General features: G+C 40.4%; 1 protein-coding gene across 1 annotated transcript; it reads right to left on the bottom strand.

The window, feature by feature from the left end:
• Positions 1-23: 23 nt before the first annotated feature.
• LOC109910973 (heterogeneous nuclear ribonucleoprotein L-like) lies at positions 24-21,114 on the bottom strand. Its single transcript, XM_048592986.1, has 10 exons — positions 20,941-21,114; positions 14,768-15,005; positions 14,389-14,474; positions 12,296-12,392; positions 12,134-12,206; positions 7,732-7,791; positions 6,431-6,630; positions 5,782-5,903; positions 5,494-5,695; positions 24-127 (listed from the first exon to the last, which is right to left on the bottom strand). Exons 2-10 carry the CDS (start codon positions 14,996-14,998, stop codon positions 38-40), a joined length of 1,161 nt encoding a protein of 386 aa, XP_048448943.1. The 5' UTR covers positions 14,999-15,005; positions 20,941-21,114; the 3' UTR covers positions 24-37.
• Between the last annotated feature and the right edge of the window lie 754 nt (positions 21,115-21,868).

Here is a 21,868-nt window from a genome sequence, read left to right on the forward strand (position 1 = left end):
TTAAAATATAGAATTATACAAATCATGACAGGAGTTTTCAATTGCCACTTACACAATCAGATAACTTACATTTTCCAGTAAATGTCTTGAAAGTTCTAAAAGGTTTCAGTTCACAATCTTCGCAAACCTAGGCGAGACACAGGATGGCTGTACATTAAATGCTAAAGAGAGCTTGAATGATATTATAACAGCGAGGTTATCATCTCAGTGCATTACAAATAACAGTGAAGAATTCCTAATGGATGTCACTAAACCAAACTACTTGTAAAGGAAACCAGCACGAGGATGTAACTTATTTGAATTTGTCCATATTGCCATTGATATAACAGCATTGGTATGATGCATAGTCTCTACAGATAAGATAGAAAGGACACTCCATGTCACACTGTATGGCAACTGTACAGAGGAGGACTGATTGGCAATCCAAAGCTGGACAGTTATATGGAACCAAGAAATCACCAGGAAGAGACGAGATCACTGCAAACTGTAACCTCATAAGCGATCACATCCCTCTCCTCCTCCAAAACCATCAAGCCAAGAGCCCAATCCAGCAAATATAGGCTGTCTTGCTGCTAGGAGCTGTACTCTCTAATAATTTCTTTTTTGGAGTGGATGGATGCTATTTGTGCACAGATGCATAGCTGGCAACAATTTGTGCGCAACTTCTTTCAGGTGCTGTTTGGGCTCACAACCAAGGAGTGAAATGTTACTAAGCTCTTTTAAATAAAATCATTCATGGGTTGCAGTGATATTTTTCTGATTTCTTTCTTTCTGATGGCCCTTAGATGACTTTTCCAACATCAATAGTCCGGAGGGCTGGGTCATCACAGATTAGAAGTTAAATTGCACCAGCTAAAAAAGTAGGGTAAGCAATCAGGATCTCACCATTCATCCCCTTTCTACAAAGGCAGATCAGGACTGTGACAGAACACTTAGCACTAGCCTGGATAGGTACCTCTAGAATAATAAAAACAGCCCAACGTTCACGCCAGATTAGCTTGCTTAGTTACTCCCTCAAACTCAATAATCCATTCTCTCCACAAAATAAAAACCAAAAAAAAACTGCAGATGCTGTAAATCAGGAACAAAAACAAAGTTGCTGGAAAAGCTCAGCAGGTCTGGCAGCATCTGTGGAGGTGAAAACAGAGTTAACGTTTCGGGTCCGGTGACCCTTCCTCAGAACTGGACCCTCAGAACCCCAGAAGGAGAATGTGCTAGAAAGTTTGAAAGACATGAGGATAGATAAGTCCCCTGGGCCAGACAGGATATACCCAAAGTTCCTACGGGAAGCGAGGGAAGAGATTATCGTGCCTTTGGCGAAGATCTTTGCGTCCTCACTGTCCACTAGAGTGGTAGCAGATGACTTGAGGGTGGCAAATGTTATTCCCTTGTTCAAGGGAATAGGGATAATCCTGGTCAGTCCTACTTCTGTGGTGGGCAAATTATTGGAGAGGATTCTAAGAGATAGTATTTATGATTATTTGGAAAAGCACAATTTGATTAGAAATAGTCAGCATGGCTTTGAGAGAGGCAGGTCATGCCTCACAAGGCTTACTAAATTCTTTGAGGATATGATAAAACACATTGAAGAAGGTAGAGCAGTTGTCGTGGTGTATATGGATTTTAGCAAGGCGTTTGATAAGGTTCCCCCTGTTAGACTCATTCAGAAAGTACGGAGGCATGGGATCCAGGGAAATTTGTCTGTCTGGATATGGAATTGACTGTCGAACAGAAGACAGAGGGTGGTAGTAGATGGAAAGTATTTAGCCTGGAGCTCGGTGACCAGTGGTCTTCCGCAGGGATCTGTCCTGGGACCTCTGCTCTTTGTGATCTTTATAAATGACTTGGATGAGGAAATGGAAGGGTGGGTTACTAAGTTTGCCAATGACATGAAGGTTGGTGGAGTTGTGGATAGTGTGGAGGGTTGTTGTAGGTTGCTACGGGACATTGACAGGATGCTGAGCTGGGCAAAGAAGTGGCAGGTGGAATTCAACCCAGAAAAATGTGAAGTGATTCATTTTGGAAGGTCAAATTTGAGTGCAGAATACAGGGTTAATGGCAGGATTCTTGGCAGTGTGAAGGACAGAGGGATTTGGGGTCCATGTCCATAGATCCCTCAAAGTTGCCACCCAAGTTGGTAGGATTGTTAAAGAAGATGTATGTTGTGTTGGCTTTCATTGGCAGGGGGATTGAGTTTAAGAGCTGTGAGGTTATGCTGCAGCTCTTATAAAACCCTGGTTAGATCACACTTGGAATATTGCATTCAGTTCTGGTCGCCTCATTATAGGAAGGATGTGGAAGCTTTAGAGAGGGTGCAGAGAAGATTTACCAGGATACTGCCTGGACTGGAGGGCAGGTCTTATGAGGAAAGGTTGAGGGAGTTAGAGCTGTTCTCATTGGAGCGAAGAAGGATGAGAGGTGGCTTGATAGAGGTGTACAAGATGATGAAAGGCATAGATAGAGTGGACAGCCAGAGGCTTTTCCCCAGGGCAGAAATGACTATTACAAGGGGGCATAATTTTAAAGGTGACTGGAGGAAGGTACAGGGGAGATGTCAGAGGTAGCTTCTTTACACAGAGAGAGGTGTGTGCATGGAATGCGCTGCCAGTGGTGGTAGTGGAGTCAGATACACTAGGGGCATTTAAGCTACTCTTGGATAAGCACATGGATGATAGTAAAATGAAGGGTATGCAGGGTAGTTTGATCTGAGAGTAGAATAATAGGTTGGCACAACATCGTGGGCCGAAGGGCCTGTACTGTTCTACGTTCCCTGAGACACGAAGGAAGGGCGGTACTGGCAGCTCAACATTCTGGAAGGGAGGTGACGAGGTTGCAGGCGGGGGTCAGTGGAAGCACAAGAGAAAAGGTGGGGCACTGTTGTACTGATAAAGGAAACCATCACTGCAGTAATGAGGAAGGGTGTCCTAGAAAAGTCTTCAAATGACGCACATGGGTACAGCTTACAAATCAAAAAAGGATGATTACCTTGCTGGGATAATACTACAGGCCTCCCAACTGTCAAAGGAAGACAGAAGAGCAAACATGTAGGCAAATTACAGAAGATATGAGAGTAACAGGATTATTGTTGTAGGGGATTTCAACTTTGCCAACATTAACTGGGATGACCTTAGTGAAAAAATTAGATGGGGAGAAAGTTAAGTGCATCCAGGAGAGCTTTTTGTGCCAGTATTTAGACTATCCTACAAGGGAGAGGGCTGTGCTAGACTGAATCCAAAAGAATAAAACCAGTCAAATGGTTGAAGTCTCAGTGGGCGAGCATTTCAAGGATAGTGACCAGAACTCTCAAGTTTCAAAGTCATTATTGAAAGGAATAAGGATAGTGCAGAAATAAAATGTATAAATTGGGAAAGGCCGATTTTAATATCATTAGACAGGATTTAGCAAACAGACTGGGAACAACTACTTGCAGGTAAGTCTATATTTGGAAAGTAAGAGTCTCTAAGAGCAAAGGACAAGGGAAGCAAGTCCAGGGAATCCTGGATGTCAAGGGATATTAGAGAGTTTAATAAAAGAAAGAACCACATGCCAGATACAGCACATTAAAATAGGGGAGGCCCTTCAAAAGTAGTGTAGGATGTTGCTGAAAAAGGAAACTTGGAAGGCAAACAGGGACCACAAAATATCCTTGGCGGATGGGATCACGCAAAACCCCAATGCTTCTTTAAAGTACATTAAGAGTAAGAAGATTACCAGGGAAAGACGGAGAACTATTAAGAAACTAAAGTAGCAACCTGTGCATGAAGCCAGCTGACATGAGTGACATCTTAAATATTTTTCATTTGTGTTCACAGATGAGAAAGACCTAGCAGCCAGGGATATCAGTTGGAATGAAATTCCAGAACACGTCAAGATTAATGTGGAGGATGTATTAGATATTTTAGTGGGCATACAGGTGCATAATTCCCCGGAACCTGATGAGATGTAGCCCAGACTGCTATAGGAAGTAACAGAGGAGATTGCTGGGGCCCTGGCCACAGGTGATGTGCCAGATGACTGGAAGATAGCTAATGTGGTTCCTTTGTTCAAGGAGGGCAGCAAGGATAGGCCAGGTAATTAAACACCGGTTGGTCTGATGTCAGTGGTAGGGAGTTTATTGGAAAACGTTCCAAAGAACAGGATTAATCAATACTAGGAAAGGCAGGGATTGATCAAGGATAGTCAGCATAGATTTGTTAGGGTTAATATAATTTTATTTCCTAATTTAGTTTTGAAACAGTGAGGGGCTGCAGTGGATGTGGTTTACATGGACTTCAGTAAGGCCTTTACAAGGTCTCACATGGAAGACTGGTCCAAAAGGCAGAAGCTCAAGGGGTTGGCAAACTGGATCCAAAGATTAGCTTACAAATAGGAGGCAAACGTTGATGGTGGAGAGTTGCTTTTGTATTTGGAAGGCTGTGATTAGCAGTGTACCATGGGGATCGTGCTGGGACCCTTGATATTATGCACATTAATAACTTGAATGTTCATGTAGAAGGTTTAATTAGCAAGTCTGCAAACGACACGAAAATTGGATGTGTAGTTGATAGAGAGGAAGATGGTTTCAGTTTAATTTGATATTGATCAGCTGGTAAAATTGGGCAGAGCAATGGCAGATGGAATTTAATCCCAATAAGTGCAAGGTGATGCATTTTGGTAGGTTTTAAAAGGGAAGGACATATACAATGAATGGCAGGTCCCTAGGGAGTACTGAGGAACAAAAAAAACTTGATGTTTGATGTACAAGTCCACAGATCCCTGAAGGGGTCAGTACAGGTAGACAAGATGGTGAAGGCAGCATATGGAAGGCTTGCTTCCATTAGCTGGGGCAGGAAATCTCGTTACAACTTTAAAAAGTTTCATTAGGCCACAGATGGAATACTGAGAGAAGTTCTGGTGGCCACACTATAGGAAGGGCACCAGTACACTGGAGAGGGCACAGAGGATATTCACCAGGATATTGCCTGGGATGAAAAGTATCAGTTATGAGGAGAGACCGGATATGCTGGATTTGTTGGGAGGCGGCGGGGCGGGGCGGGGCAGTGGTGGAAGGAATCTAATTGAGGTATACAAAATTAGGAGAGGCACAGACAGACTAGACTATGAGAATCTCACCCCCATGGCATATATGTCTAAGACCAGAGGGCATGTTTAAGGTGAGCGGCAGTGGTTTAAGAGAGATCGGAGAGTGGAAAACAAAAATGTCACCCAATGGATGTTCGATATATGGAACATGCTGTCTGAAAGGGTGATGGAGACAGGTACTCTTGTAACACTTAAGCAGCATCTGGGTTAGTACTTAAAATGCAGGGGCACAACAGGCTATGGACCAAGTGCAGGTAAATGGGAATGCTGTAGTTTGAAGTTTATTGGCAGTATAAATATGGTGGGGTGAAAAGCCTGTTTCTATGCTGTATAACTCTTAAATCTCCAGTCTTAACTTCTGATTTGGGAATAATGGAACTCTTACTATTTCATTTGCATTAGACATCTTACCTCTTGAAAGATTTCCTCTGTAACACAAGGTGGAGCATTGAAGAAGTGAAGTACATTGGAAGGAGGCTGGATCCTATTTTTGGCTGCCTGTCCAGGATTAGTGAAGCGGTTATTCCTCGAGTTGGTGAACTCCTTGTAACTATCGGTACCATCTATCAACTCATATGATTGGCTTGGCACAATTGATGCCTGTTTAGAGACACTGAAGTGGCACAGTAGTTACAGGGACTGCCCACACCACAAAAACTGAACTGAAAATTCTTTTATTAACAAAAGAAAACTGCCTACCACAAGTTAAGTTTCTTTCCAAACATCTCCACGCCATTCAGATGGGTGATTGCTCGCTCCACAGAAAATTCATCTCCCATTTCAACCATGGCAGCATCAGGCATGCTCTTCATGAACTTCACCTAAGAATAATATATTGTTTATAGAACAAAGACTGGAGTTTTGTTTAAAGGGCAGCCACATTCTGTAGCAGACCATCTTACTAACACAGTTACTTTTTAGTATTACAAATTAATTTTCTTTCTGGCTGTGCTTCTCACCCAGCTTGGATAGCTTGGTACCAATATTCGTCAGTCCATAGAAGGAACAAAACCTTGTTTAAACCAGGTTCAGACAGAAAACTGGGTTCTCATAATTTATCATCTCAAACTAATTACCGACAAATCAAGCCTGTGGAGAAGGTAGTTGGCTTCATGAAGTTAGGGTATAAAAGTAAAGAAATCTTTATATGAAATAATAGTTCTGCTACAGTTGCAGTGGTATGTCAATTCCGGACATTGTTCCAAAGTGTGTCATCAAGCCTGTACATTTTGTTTCTAGAGTTCAGATCTCATTGTAAAAAATTCAATTCAAACGAACTTAAAAGTCAACAATAAAAGCAAGTAGATATTATCAATCAGCACCCAAATAGAAACAGTTGAAGTCTTACCTTTTCAATATTACCATAGAGGCACAGAAGATTGAAGATTTTTTCACAATTCATTTTGTGTGGATTAAGTCCATAAATCATTATGACCTTGCCCTGAGGCACAAATTCAAAGTCAGGAGCAGAGTAGAGATGCATGGGTCTACTGCTGGAAGAGCGTGGATCCATTCTGTGTGCTAATGCCAATGGGCTTGTTTGATAGCCTGTTCAAAAGATTGTTAAAAGTATCTTTTATATCAAATACATAAAGTAATTATGCATAGACGTAATATCAGAAATGAATCATTTTCCTACAACACATCTTTCAATTAAAGTTAAGATTTATTCAAAAATGTTGAAATGTCAGCATCCTGTTGTTATTTTTAACTTGCGAATACACCAAACTACAAAAAAAATAACTGTTTATGTCCATCTGGTCCGAACAGTTCTATCCCAGGGCCTTGACATGAAGGAAATGTCTTATTGCCATCAAGATTTCTTTCCTTTCAAAATGTATACATGTAACCACAATTAGAGTAAGTAAACATTTAAAAGTGTAACACCCAGCTTAATGATTGACTTTCTGCCTTTTCATCTCTTCTTCCTTTTGACTGTAATCTCTACATACCCGTGATATTGTTTCTCTCTCACTCGTCTCCTCCCCTCCAAAAACTGTGCATACAACCCTACAGCAGCACACCCACGTGCCCTTATTGGCTTTCATCGTGATAATTCACTTACTGATTAATTCTGATAATTCATTTAAAGTTTTTTTTTGACAACCAAATTACAAAAGTCGATCTGTGAGGTCAGGGTGGTGTCTTTTCTTGAAGGGCTAGGAAGCAGTGGAAGCAAGAAAAGGAAAACAGTTAACAAGACTACTGACAGAGATTATGATTCAGAAAGGTGAAGGTCTATTCTAGATAAAAAGGTTCTTGATAAAAGTGTGAACTGTAACACCAGGAAGGGTCATTGGATCCAAACGTTCACTCTGACATTTTCTTCACAGATGCTGCCAGATCTGCTGAGCTTTTCCAGCAAATTCTGTTTTTGTTCTACATGCAATATTGCAAGGCAGACTCGGGTTCAATAATAAGAGTTTCTGCAATGGCAAATGAAAATTCAAAAATACAAAATATTCTCCTGCACTTTCAAGTAAGGGCTCAAAAGGAAGTTAAAGAATCTTCCTTTGTTAACAGAAGACCATGCAAGTGGGAACCTTTTTTTAATATTTAGAAAGTGAAAATGAGTCTCGAGTTACAATTTTGGGATTAGGGAGTATGGAGAGAACATTCCTGAAAGGTTCTATTAGAACTATTGACTACCTCCATATGTTGAAGGATGATCTCCTAGAAGGGCTGGCTGTCCTTGTCGCCTTCTTTCGTCTGGAATTAAAAGAAAGGAATAGAAATTAAGAGGTTTGTAGATACCTGCAAAATCATACAAGTACAATACTGAGATTCAGTACCTAGGTTCCCCCTGCGCAGTATTTATTTATAAACAAAAACTGCACTTTGCATGAACACATTATACAGAAAGTCAAAAACATTTGCACAGTCCTTTTTACAATTGATAAAAAAAAAAATACAATTTTGAAGAAACAGTACCTGTTCTTTTGTACCATAAGCTTCAAACAGCAAGATACAGCAGTTTCAAAACGGCCTTCTTAATAACTTGCAGGAGGATTCAGCAAAAGCGAGATGCTTCGCCCCTGCATTACAGTTTTATAATCAGTAAATACAGGGTTTTAAAAGGTAAACATACATCAATTCTTTTTTTAAAAAAAAACTTTACATGTGGTAAAAAAAAATCAGAACACAGTTGGTTGGCCAAATCCAATGGTTTTAAAAGTTTTACAAATACCTCATTCTATCCAGAAATTTGCTTCAGTCAGCAGACACATTAGGAGTGATTTCTTTGCCTAGTTAAATGATGAATTACCAGAACAGAATATTAAACAAATATTTTGGCTTTGAAGATAAAGCCATTTATTTTAAAGTATGGACATGGTCAACCAACAAAGCTTGATCACAAATCCAGAAACAATCGAATGTGGTGCAAAAGATGGAGTAAGAGTAAGCCAAAACGGGCGTTTCTAACATTTCGACAAATTTTAAGACCCAAAAAACTCTGCTTTTTGAAATTAACTGCAAGCATCAAACTTACAAATACTCAGCAATTGAAAAAAAAAAATAATGATTTGGCAGATTGTCATTTCCAATGCATTTTATGGCCAGAAATTAGGTTGAAAACACAGCACTGAAAAAGGTCCATCAAATAGAATTACAGTAATCAGTTATATTCTCTAATTAGTTATTGATACAAAGCTTCAATGAGTTTGACCAAGACAGGTATATACACATATGCCATAATTACAATGAAAAAAGGGCCAACTCATGATCAGAACGAAGATAACTTTCTTGCGCTAACAAGGTGGGCAACAAATATCTTTGCTTTCCATTTTAAGGGGAATCCAACACATCTCTGCTTTGACATTCAAATACAGAAGCCAGTAGAACACTCAGTTGCAAACAGTCAGTCAGAGGAGAAAGCATGAGAATGTGAGGAGGCGAGGGCTTTATGGGCATGCACCAATTTACCTTTCAGTACCATAATCTATATATCCACCTCATGTTGGCAGTTGGTACAGTAACTGCCCTCATCAGTTTCTTCTCCTCCTCCTGCCTACTTTACAACCTAACCCCAAGGATATTGAAACTGATTAATGCTTAACACATATCAATTCATAATTTGAGCTAGTTCAATTTTATCAATACCCATTTACTGAACCTTAATGAACTACACAATTCCTGGCTTTACTAAAACTTGCTATTTCCTCTAACTTCTAAATTTAGTATTAGCCAACGTTCAAATTGAGCTTAATGGAAGTAAGATTTAATTATTTTTAAAGTGAAGCATTTCCATTATGTAATCATTTGGTGGTGCTTTATAAAGACAACATTTATGTAATGTTGCTAAATAAACTTGGATGGCTGAAAGTACATTACAGCCAATGATCCACTTTCTGAAGTGTAGTGACTTACACAGAAAAACAAGGCAACAAAATCCCAAATTGTCATGTGGAAATGGCAAAATAATCTGTTTCTCAGGATTGAATAACGTAATGAGAATTTCCCTGCACTTAAAGCTGATAACAAAATAAGTGCTTATACATTTTCTGGACAGTGCACGCAGGATCTCAATTAAACATCTCATCTCAAAAACAGCACACCCGACAGTGCAGCATACTGTTGGTACAGCAGTGAAAATGTCAACCTGCATCACGGACTCAAGTCTCTGCAGTAGGACTTGGAACACTAATGGCTACCTCACTTAGTCAAGGGTGATAACTAGAGTCACAGAAAGACAGGGGTTTTATTTAGTTGCAAAGCAAGAGAAAACAAGCTTTTCAAACCACTTACATCACTGATATTTTGGGTCTTAAAAGCATGTGTCAGTATTAAAAAAAGGCATAGGAATGTGTCCATTTAAAAATGACAACACCAATGGTCATTATTCCACTGAATGCACTACAGACATTTTACAATTAATAGCAAACAACCATTATAAACAAAAAAAACCCCTGATAATTCTTATAGCCCTCCACCTAGCAAGCACACAGTGATTCCTGGATTTGTCAAAAAGCTCAAGTTACTTCAATCTCAAACTCAGCCTCAGAAGTCTTCATGAGATTAAAAAGCAAACAAACAGTCATTAAGTGGATTTCTTCTCTTCAATAAAAATTTACAAGAGTAGCTTTTTCTTTAATAATTTATTTCACAGCATTAAATGCATTCAGATAGAATTTCATTTCAGTCTTACGGTGGCAACTTGCAAACATATCCTCTGTGCACCGATGAATGGGGAAAAAAGAAAAGTGTCCTTCCTGATCAAGTTTCCTGAGGATGTGTTTGCATGCAGTCTGGGTGATCTGAGATTTATTGAAAGTCTGTTCTGTTTCTGAAGGCTGGATTGCTGTCATTTGTAACTGCGAAATGCTGGCATTCGTTGGAGAGGTGCATGAATTGATTAGTTTGCCTGGCTTGCCCCTCTTCTCTCTGTGGTGTCACTTTCGCTGGTGTACCTGAGAAAATGTCTTGCTCCAGGATGGAGGGGGCGGGGAAAGAAAAAGGATCAATATCCTTCCGGCAGTGAAGATATTAATTTGCAGAAGGTGAATGTAGCTTTGAAGATTTAGTATTTCTGTAATTGAAGTCTTGGTTCTCTCTCTTTCCCCTTTGAGTGAAATGTTCTTGAGTATTGCGTGCATCTTTGAAATCTGCGATTTTCTGTGCCGTAGCCTTGTTTGCATGTACAGTTCATGTAGGTGAGTTGCAGCTACAGTGCTATAACAAGTGTTGCAAGTGAACTTCAAAACATCCAGCAGAGGACAGTGCAGGTCAACACAGACAGTTAAACCTGAATAATATTCTTTTCAAACAAATGTTAGACTACCAGCAATTGCTGCAAAAATATACAAACCATCAAGTATCAAAGTGGTTACAATAATTAAGAAATGATTATGCAACAACAGAAGGACCCATAAAAAAAAAACCTATCACTTTGGATCATATCTTCATGACCTATGAAATGAGTGCATCAAATTTCACATCTTGGTAAAAAGCTAAACGATAGCTAATTTCTTTGGTATATCTCAAATCTCATATCTCAAGCCTCCCTTAATTAAAAAAAAAAGTTTAAATCTCTTGATTAGTTCATAATCTGGGTTGGATTACTTGGAAAAATGTAGCAAGAACTTAAACCAAACTAAAGCTGTACTGTGAAACAAGGTTTTGGTTTTCTTTTAAAAAGTTACAGAATCATAGAATGCAAATGCTACATTGCTAAAAGCTTAAATAATGTGACCTCCAACTAATACAGACCGCTCCCCACACCCCCAATTTAAGACACCCTTCATTTTATTTTTAAATACAAAGAGCTAGACAACTCCATTTGAAACACAGAACTGTTCTAACAAGCTGCATCATTCAGGTCACACATCGATTGCACAGAAGGACTCCCTACATTTCCAGCTCTCTTCTGAAACCAGTAACTCTCACAAGGTTTTGATTCCACAAGAGAGAGAATGACCAGCTTTTACACAAAGACCAATGATTCTATAGGGTCTTTGACAATCTCAGGATGTCTAAGCTTTTACAGCCAATTAAATATTTTTTGAAATACAGTAATTGTTGTAGTAAAAATACCAATGCCTGGCACAAGTCAATTAATTCAGAAAGACTACATATTTCGTGCTATTAACTGTCTGGTTTTCAATGGGAAGCCATAAATTAGAAGGAACTCAGTCTAAACTGCCCCTTCAGCAGCTCAGAATATCAAGAACCATTTGTCATCATCCTTTGTTTACAAACCAATGTTCCCATCTCCATTAGGCAAAAGTACTGCAATTTTCAATGACAGATATGAATCCTCAGCTGCTAATTAAAACAGATAGACATTAGTCCATTTTCTGTGTGCAAACCAACTAAAGTTTGAACATGGCACATGGTGCAATAGACTATATAGTTTTTGAGGTCATCCTATGTGGCAAATCCTGAGTTTAGCACATGCCCTGTTGCTAAGTTAAGAGATATTTCTGTCAACTATTCAAATCCTGGACTTGAGGCAAAATGAATGTTTGTTGCTGGAGGTCTAACATGATGACAGGATGCGTCATGTGCAAAAAAAATTCGAAGAACCTACACAAATAATGAGGGTACACCATACCTCGAGCAGTTAAATCGGGATTAGTGTAGTCCCAGGACTCGCTATCATTCTTGAACACGTTCAGTCGAGTAGGCTGGTGAATTGAAAGAACATCTTCTTGATTTAGTATGTGAAAAGCAAGAATTGAATTCTTATTTAGAAAATGAACCATTTTAAGTTTACCTTGGCATACTCAATTTTGAGTGTGCAGCAACCAGAATAAATGTCTGCACCATTTAGAGAGGCCTTTGCCTTCTGGGCACTTTGGACTGAATCAAATGTACAAAATGTTAAGGAGTAAACTGCAACTTTAGTAAGTAAATATTACCAAACAACAGTCATGGTCATACCCATTTCTGTCCTATGAGTATGGATAAAAGATTATTTCTCAATTCATTCCCTTCATCTACGGTTGAAGGTGGGTTTACAAAAATGCTTCCATTCTCTCAGGATAAAAGACTTGAACTCAGCATTAGTGGTTGACCATTCAGTGCTGAGAAGAAATTAATTACTAGAAGGTCTGTGAATCACTGGAATGTGGCTGTCCAGTCGTTTAGTCCATTCAATACAAGATCAATATGATTCTTGGCCCCTAAAGAAATTGAGGTTTATAGGGATAAGGTAGAAAGGCGCAGCCCAGGGAGATGAACAGCCACAATCTCAATGAATACTGGTGCAGGGTCAAGAAACTGAAAGGCCTACTCATGCCATATTCTTTCTGCAGCTTTCAAAATCTGAGAATATCCAAAATAACTATACATCCATTGAGTACATCAGAATCATAGTCACCACAGTAATCTCGGAAACCTAATAACTGACCTGCACAAAAACAACAATGAGTCAACAGGTCAAATAAATGGCTTACGTGATGCTGGTTGAGGGATCTATTTAGTGAACCTTCTTTTCATCTAGTAGCGTTATCAGATGATTTATTTCCACTTCGAGTTGGAGACAGGGCCTCAGTTTAATATGTCACCCAAAAGCAAGCACTTTCAGCCATGTAGCCTCCTTCTCAGTGCTCACACAACTCTGGACCACTTACTCAAATTCTGGTCTAAAACCACAGAAGGGTAAAAACACTGAATGAGATTATTTGGGTGTAAGGTCCATGTTCGCTCGCTGCAAGAGCGAGTCATCCAATCCCACAACCATGCAGTTCCTCACATTCTCTCTTCTGGTAATTATCCAATTCCCTTTTAAAAGTCACAAATGTTCCGCTGTAATCTCAGGCAGCACAATCCAGACCTTAACCACTCTTGAAAATATTGTTTTCTCTTCTCAAATCTGGTTCTTACGCTTTTTTTGTGCATGCTGGTTTTGAAACCTTCGGTCAATGAGAATAGTTGCTTACTAATGTCCTTTGAGGAAGGAAATCGGCTATCCTTACCTGGTCTGGCCTACAGGCGAGTCCAAACCCACACCAGTGTGGTTGATTTTTAACTGCCTTCTGGACAATAAATGCTGATACAACTAGTGATGCCTACGCTCTACAAGTGAATAAGTAGGGGACCCAGATCTACTCAATCTAGACCCCTCATGATTTTCAGCATCTCAATCAAATTTCTCCTGAAGCTCAAGATCCTTCTTAGAGATATTCATATGCAAATTCCTCAACTTATATTATCACTTTTGATGTCTTGTACAATAATCTTCTGTACTGCCTCTTCTCGTTCTTTCAACCAGAACATATCACTTACTCCTACCACCAACTCTATAAATACCTCTTAGTTTCTATCATTCTTCTTCATCGTACTTTCAACTCTTGTGGCATCAGAAAATTTTGAAACTGTGCCCTGCATACTCATGGACAAATAACTTTTAGAACAGGAAAAGATGTGGTCTGAATAAGACTCCTTAGAAACCCCACTATAAATGGTCCCCCAACTCGAAATAAGCTGTTTCCCAGTCTGAAAATCAACTTCTCAACCATACTGCCACTGTCCCTTACTTCAAGTGTTTACGTTTACTGACAAGACTGCTATATGGAACTTAGTTTAATGTTTTCTGGAAGGCCAAGTACACCGCATCAGCTGCGTTATCCTCACTAATCCCATGAGCATACATTTGTGATCATAAGGCTGTTGGAGACTAATAGGGACAAAAGTTAATGATGCTCTAAAGCAACTACTTGAACACACCACAGGTTAAAAACCTAAAAACAATCCCTCAGCAAAATAAAAAACATCTGTGTCCTACAACTTGATCATCAGCTGGAAGTCGAAGTGAATCCATGTTGGTCATTGGGGCAATGCATTTCCCCTAATGGAAAAAGATATTCAACGAGAGCCTGTATTCCATTCTTCTTGAAGATGACAATACGCAAGACTGGACCACACGCATTGCAGACAGTATACAGAACATCCTGAAAAGAGACATAGGGATTTACACAACAGGATTGTACACAAAATGAAAATAATAAACAAGACCAAGATGCAACAGCTTTCAAGGTTTGCCTCTTCTATTAGAATTTGGACTAGACCGCAATTCGTTTATTCTGCTCTTCCATGTAATGAAGATTTGGCAAAAGGACAGACACGCTCCAAATAAAGGACACAAGTTAGGTTGATTTACAAATTGTCAGTCTACCATATGATGAGTTTCAGTTAATTAAAAACAATTATGACTTTAGCCGTGCAACGTTTGAGACAAACTTACCGTTGTGATTGGATACAGCGGATTCTGAATAGATAAGAAGAGAACATTGTTGACATGCTTTGGGTCTTCAGGACCCCCGGGGCGAGTGATTCGTTGACTCGTGGAGAAGTTAAAGAAAGCAGGATGCCCAGCAATATTGACAATCCGCCGTTTAGCATAAGCAACACACTTCTGGGCACTTCGCAAATCTTGAAATTCCACCAGAGCTTGTCGTTTGTTAGGTAACATCATCACATAGCTGTAATGAAAAGTCCAGCTATGAAGAACTGTTCTTAGGACTAAAACACTGCTGTAGCCCAAGAAGCCTACAAGATGAAAGACACTTATTTGAACACCTGAAGGATCTCCATAGCAGAGTGTAAAACAAGTCACCATTATCACTTCACCTATGCTAATAGGGGTGGAAAATTAATCTAGAGATCTCTCTTTACCCACCCCATGACAAACTGTTTACTGATTATAAAGAAGTTTACAAAACATTCAATAAAGTATTGGTTATGAGGTTTAGGTGATATCATAGCAGAATATGTCCAACCAAATCCAACAATAAATCACTAGGCTTCCGAAAAATTTGTAACATTATACTTCACAAGCATCTTAAAATAGTCTGGTGGAATAGGCTGGTTCTCCTCTCGTCATCTCATCTATTTAGAGAGAATGATTAGACAGGAAACAGGGAGAGTGTTTTCTCTCAGCACAAGGATCACAATCCAGGATACCGATTTAAAGCGAACATCTAAAGAACCAGCTGTAACATGACCAAAAATTTTTTTTTTTATTAAAAACACAGCAAGAAGCTAGATTCTGGAACGTGTTGCCCAAGACTGTTTGTAACATATTGAGAGTTTTTCAAATGGGAAAGGAGTTATTACTGGAAGAGAGAGATCATTTGCAGGGCTACAATGAAAATATAGGGGAGTGGGACTAGTTTACTTTCTTTAGCAGAGAGCTGGTACAGATACAACAGGCCAGAACCATCCAATGATGTGAGAATTCAGTTGCTGGGTTGATAGAGTAAACTTTAAGATACAAGTCAACATTAGGCCCAGATGCTAATTTTTGCAACATTATTTGGACAAAGGTAAAGAAATAGTAACAACAAAAATGAAATCTGTATTTAATCAAAGACCAATTTAGGAGGTCAGAAATAATCTATGCATCCTGCAGATAAAACAGTAATTTGGCTTGGAGGTTTTTGCTTGTCTAGCAAGGCATAACACAGACAAACCATTGTTACGTCTAGAGGCCATATAGCTTGAGGAAACCATTCTAAATCAAACAAAATCTTCCAGTCTGTCGTAGACAAATTGAAAAGCTTTACAGTGGATCAACCTGTTTGGTTATATTATAGGCTTACCTCCCTGTGGTCATCAGTTTCAGGAGTAAGACTCAAACCCAGAACCTCTGGCTCAAAAGGAAGATACATTACCTGCACCGCAAGACCACCTCATCTCAATGACATGTTAAAGAATCATTAATTGCAAACAACACTCAAGTATACAAATAAAATGAAATTGGAACAGCTGAGACAAATTTAAAAATCTGGGATTGAAATTTAAATTGGAGACCATGATCTTAAGCACATTAGGAAGAACTTAAAAGTTGAACAACACTTGGAGGAAGCACTGAGGATGGCAAAGGCACAAAACGTACTCTGGGTGGGACATTTCAACATCTACCACCAAGTATTACTGATCAAGCCGGTCAGGCCCTAAAAGACACAGTTGCTAGACTGGGTCTGCAGCAGGTGGTGAGGGAACTTACAAGAGGGAAGAGCATAACTGACCTAATCCTTACCAATCTGCCAGCTGCAGATGCATCTGTCCACAACAGTATCAGTAAGAGCAACCACCGCACAGTCCTTGTGGAGACAAAGTCCCGCCTTCACATCGAGAATAGCTTCCATTGTTTTGTGTGGCACTATCACCATGCTAGATGGGATTGAATTCAAACAGATCCACCAACTCAAGACTGCATCCAGAAGGCACTGTGGGCCACCAATAGCAGAATGGTTTAATGGAGAGTGCAGGAGGGCATGCCAGGAGCAGCACCAGGCATACCTAAAGATGAGGTGTCAACCTGGTGAAGCCACCAAAGAGGACTATTTGCAGGCCAAACAACATAAGCAACAAATGATAGACAGAGCTAAGGAATCCCACAACCAATGGATCAGATTGAAGCTCTGCAGTCCTGCCACATCCAGTCATAAATGGTGATGGACAATTAAAAACTAATTGGAGGAGGAAGTTCCACAAATATTCCCATCCTCAATGATGGAAGAGTCCAGCACACCAGTGCAAAAGATTAGCTGAAGCTTTTGCAGCAATCTTCAGCCAGAAGTGCCGAGTGGGTGATCCATCTCTGCCTCCTCCAGTGGTCCCCAGCATTACAGATACCAGTCTTCAGCCAATTCGATTCGCTCCATGTGATATCAAGAAATGGTTCAAGGCACTGGATACTGCACAGGCTACAGGCCCTGACAACATTCCAGCAATAGCACTGAAGACTTGTGCTCCAGAACTTGCCACTCCCCTAGCCAAGCTATTCCAATAGTTACAACACTGACACTTACTCGATAATGTGGAAAATTGCCCACGTATGTCCTGTACACAAAAAGCAGGACAAATCCAACGTGACCAATTACCGCTCCATCAGTCTACTCTCGATCATCAGTAAAGTGATGGAAGGTCTCATTAACAGCGCTATCAAGCAGCACCTGCTCGGCAATAACTTGCTCAGTGACACCCAGTTTGGGTTGTGCCAGGGCCATTCAGCTCCTGACCCGATTACAGTTTCAGTTCAAACACAGACAAAAGAGGTGAATTCCAGGGGTGAGGCAAGAGTAACTGCCCTTGACATCAAGGTTGCATTCCACCGAGTTTGGCATCACAGAGCCCTAACAAACCGAAATCAATAGGTATCAGAGGGAAACCTTCTAGCGGTTAGAGTCATACCTGTCAAATAGGAAGACAGTTTAGATTGTTGGAGGTCAGTCATCTCAGCTCCAGGACATCTCGGCACAAGTTCCTCAGGGTAGTGTCCTGGGTCCACCCATCTTCAGCTACTTCGTCAATGGCCTTTCCTCTATCATAAGGTCAGAAGTGGGAACGTTTGCCAATGATTGCACAATGTTCAACACTACTCGTGACTCCTCAGATACTGAAGCAGTCCATGTGCAAATGCAACAAGATCTGGACAGTATCCAGGCTTGGGCTGACAAGTGGCAAGTGACATTCACGTCACACAAATGGCAAGCTATGACCATCATCAATAAGAGACAATCTAACCACCACCCCTTGACATTCAATAGTGTTACCATCACTGAATCCCCCACTACCAACATCTTGGGGGTTATCATCGATCAGAAACTCAGTTGGACTTACCACATTGATGCAGTGGCTACAAGAGCAGGTCAGAGGCTAGGAATTCTGCGGCAAGTAACTCATCTCCTAACTCCCCAGAGCCTGTCCACAGTCTACAAGGCACAAGTCAGCAGTGTGATGGAATACAACACCAACACCACTTAAGAAGCTTGACACCATCCAAGATAAAGCAGCCCACGTCAGCGGCACAACATCCACAAGCATCCACTCCCTCCACCGCTGATGCTCAATAGCAGCAGTGCGTTCCAGCTACAAGATGCACTGTAGAAATGCACCTACCAAACCCACGACCACTTCCATCTAGAATGACAAGGGTAACAGATACATAGGAACATCACCACCTTCAAGTTCACCTCCAAGCCACTCACCATCCTGACTTAGAAATATAGTGAAGGAACGGTGAGGTCACTGGGTTAAAATCCTGGAATTCCCTCCCTAATGGCATTGTAGGTCAACCCACAGCAGATGGACTGCAGCGATGCAAGAAGGCAGCTCACCAACACCTTCTCAAGGACAACTAGGACAGCGCAATAAGTGCTGGCCAGCCAGCGATGCCCATACCCTGCAAAATGAATAAATTAAAAAAAGTTTGAAGTAATTAAATCAGATAGGCAAAAGTACCAGGATATGGAGATAATAAATGTCATAATGGACAGTTAGGAAAGTGGGGGAACTTGGCAGGTCAGTAATATTTTCATGATCCCTCACTCTCTACAATGAGATTATTAATCTGATGGATGTGTCAAATTATTCTGGTGGTTAGATGTTCTTACCTGGTTGGGACAAAGCAATCTTTGAATTTGTAGAAACATTAGCTTTCCCCTTGTTTACTGCGTGTTGAACTACAGTTTCAATGGTATCAAATCACCAAAACTGATGTGGCCTTGTAAGAGCACATTACTGCAGATGCTAGAATCTGTACTGAAAACAAAGAATGCTAGAAATCACAGCAGGTCAGGCAGCATCCACGGAGAGCAAGCAAGGAGAAGTTTCAGTCATCTCGACTCGAAACGTTAGTCTGCTCTCTCCATGGAAGCTGCCTGACCCACTGATTTCCAAAACTTTTTTGTTTTCAGTAAAGAATGTGGCCTTGCTGGATTACGAAATATGCATGGTGGATGTTGTTCCAATGTGACCTTTACGGAACTCACCACCACTGTTTCAAAGGCAAACAGACTGGTCTTGTCAGTGACGACCACAAAGCCAACAAAAACAAAACTACAGTGACACTTGAAAATACCCAAGAACTGCAGATGCTGGTTTCAGAGTCAACAGAGTGGAGAGCTGGAGGAGCACAGCAGGTCAGGCAGCATCGGGAGTTCTGAAGAAGGGTCCCAATCCGAAATGTCAACTTTCCTACTCCTCTGATGTTGCCTGACCCTCCGTGCTCCTCCAGCACCACACTGTACAGTAACATTTGGTTAAAATTGTGCATACTATAGATAAACACACAATTATACATCAATATGAAAATATGTTTTAAACTGCTTTGCAAATCTTGTTATTTATTCGCTCATGTAGGTTGCAGCCAAACTTTTCACACCGCATGAAGACAGAAGACAATGAAATTCCTCCCCCATCCACATAATGTAATCAGCTCATCTCTTCCACCCCATCACATACCTGTCTTCCAAAGCAACCTCCACCTCCCCAACACACTTATGCTTAGCCTAAAGTTATTCATTCCACCCTTACCCCAAACTTAACATTTCTCCACCTCGCCTGGATGGACCAAAGTCTCAGGCCTTGCACCCCACCTTCCTCTTCAAGTGGAAAGCCTGACATTTATTTCAGGCCTTGTTTTACAAATTCCTTTGTGACTGAATACAAGATACTCCATAAATAAATGAAGACAGCGGGCTACTTTCAAATGATCCACTATGGGCCTCACAGCGAGAGCTGCACTGCAATCATATACTGATTTGACCATGATCCAATTTCTAGACCAGTTTTTCTAGTCCTGCCTCATAACTCAGACTCCTAAGACCAAGGACCAGCTATGTAACTCCTTTTAATACCTTGCTCAGTTTTTGATGCTCTCTCGTTTCTTGGTTTCAAAGCTGAACTTTATCCCAGCTAGCACCTGGCTAGAACTATAAAATTTGACTACCACCTTTTTACTATGGACCATGGAGTTTAACATCTTATTGTACTCACTGATTAATGCTCCAGATTCATTTAGCATTAAGTCTAAGATCCTTGGGCTCAGCGATTTCAAAATTATTCAAAGTACACACTTCTCTACTTTGCCCTCACATGCAATGCATTGAACTAAATTTCAACAATTGTTCTGCCCATTATCATTGCTTGTCTGAGTTAAACTGAGAAGGTACATCACAGCTTCTGAGGGGTATACACTAATGTAGTAAGTTTTAAATTCTAGCTGTAATTCAAGATTTGCACAAACTTAAAAAGTAACAGCAAAATGGAAGCGTTTGAACCTCAGGCACAATATCCACTTTGAACATCAATCAAATAACTTCAACCCTAATCCTAAAGGTGCAGAGAAAAATCAGATGCTGTTGCTAGATATTTCATCTTGGGAATTTGAAATGCAATATGGTGATGAAGTGCATTAACACAAAATTAGTGAATGTGCAAGCATTTTATACAGTTAAACTACAAAGTGCCATTAGTGACCCCCCTCGCAAAACTCTTGGTGACTCCACTCCTCCCACTTGCGCCAACCCTGTTTTTGGCCTCCTCCTCGTATACTGAAAGAAAAGGTACATAAAAGGTCAGTGAAAATTCTAAATCAACTACCATGAGCCAATTAGGTGAGTCACTTACCTTATGAGTCCAAATCGATCAACACCTTTCACCAGGTCAGCTTCGATCACAGAGTCGCACAAAGCACGGACATGAACCACAGGAGATGGGGCAGTCTTGTGTTGGCTTCTCGGTCGATCATGATCTCGGTCCCTGTCTCTATCTCTATCGCGTTCCCGATCTCTATCACGATCCTAAAAGGGAAATGTTTGTTACTGCAAATAAATTATCTTCAAGACTATTCTATTGTAATACTTTACCCCTGCGTGGGTCATTGCTTCAAATCAAAATATTTTGAATCTAACTAGTGCTATTTCTCTGATTTGAATCACTGGGCAGTAAAAAGTAACCTCAAACAAGTCTCAAGTAACGAGCCGGAGGTATTTTAACTGTTGTTAAATTGATCCTCAGTAATTCAACTGTGGTTGAGTAGGCAATGCGCACTTCTTGAATCAAGTTCCAATTTAGGGAGTTGAAACCCAGACGGACATTCAATACAGCATCCCTTAGTACTGTGACACTAATGAGACAGGGGTCACCCTCAAGATGAAAAGGGCAAACCTTCTCAGGTGGATGCAAAAGACCCTGTCGCAATATTCTGAAGAGCAGAGGAATTGCCTGGGATTTCTGTCTGCAAATTGTTGATGTCTCCCATATTACAATGGTGATTAAACTGCATGAAAACTTATTTGGCTGTGAAACATTTTAGGATGAAGACTGTGAAAGGTATTTTCTAATCGAGAGCTCTTTCTTTCAATTTAAATCCACAATTACCTGCTGTTATGTCTTAATTAATCTAGCTCTGTCACAGCAGAGCTAACGCATAGATTTGAATTCTAGTTCTTAAGCAAACAACTGGAGAAACACAAGCAAAACAGTAGAAACAATCTCAATGAGGGTACATAAAAACAACTGAAGGGAGGGAAAAGAAAAATTGCAAGAATTGAGC

The sequence above is a fragment of the Rhincodon typus genome, unplaced genomic scaffold (genome assembly GCF_021869965.1).
Source record: "Rhincodon typus isolate 14 unplaced genomic scaffold, sRhiTyp1.1 hic_rhity00002161, whole genome shotgun sequence".
NCBI classification, from domain to species: Eukaryota; Metazoa; Chordata; class Chondrichthyes; order Orectolobiformes; family Rhincodontidae; genus Rhincodon; species Rhincodon typus.

Excerpts from the sequence above, each read along its gene's own strand:
- LOC109910973 (XM_048592986.1), bottom strand. The coding sequence starts at position 14,998 with ATGATGTTACCTAACAAACGACAAGCTCTGGTGGAATTTCAAGATTTG. Across the intron at positions 12,207-12,295 it reads TCAAAATTGAGTATGCCAAG|CCTACTCGACTGAACGTGTT; the intron begins GTAAACTTAAAA and ends TCAATTCACCAG. Across the intron at positions 5,696-5,781 it reads GGAAAGAAACTTAACTTGTG|TGTCTCTAAACAGGCATCAA; the intron begins GTAGGCAGTTTT and ends GTGCCACTTCAG.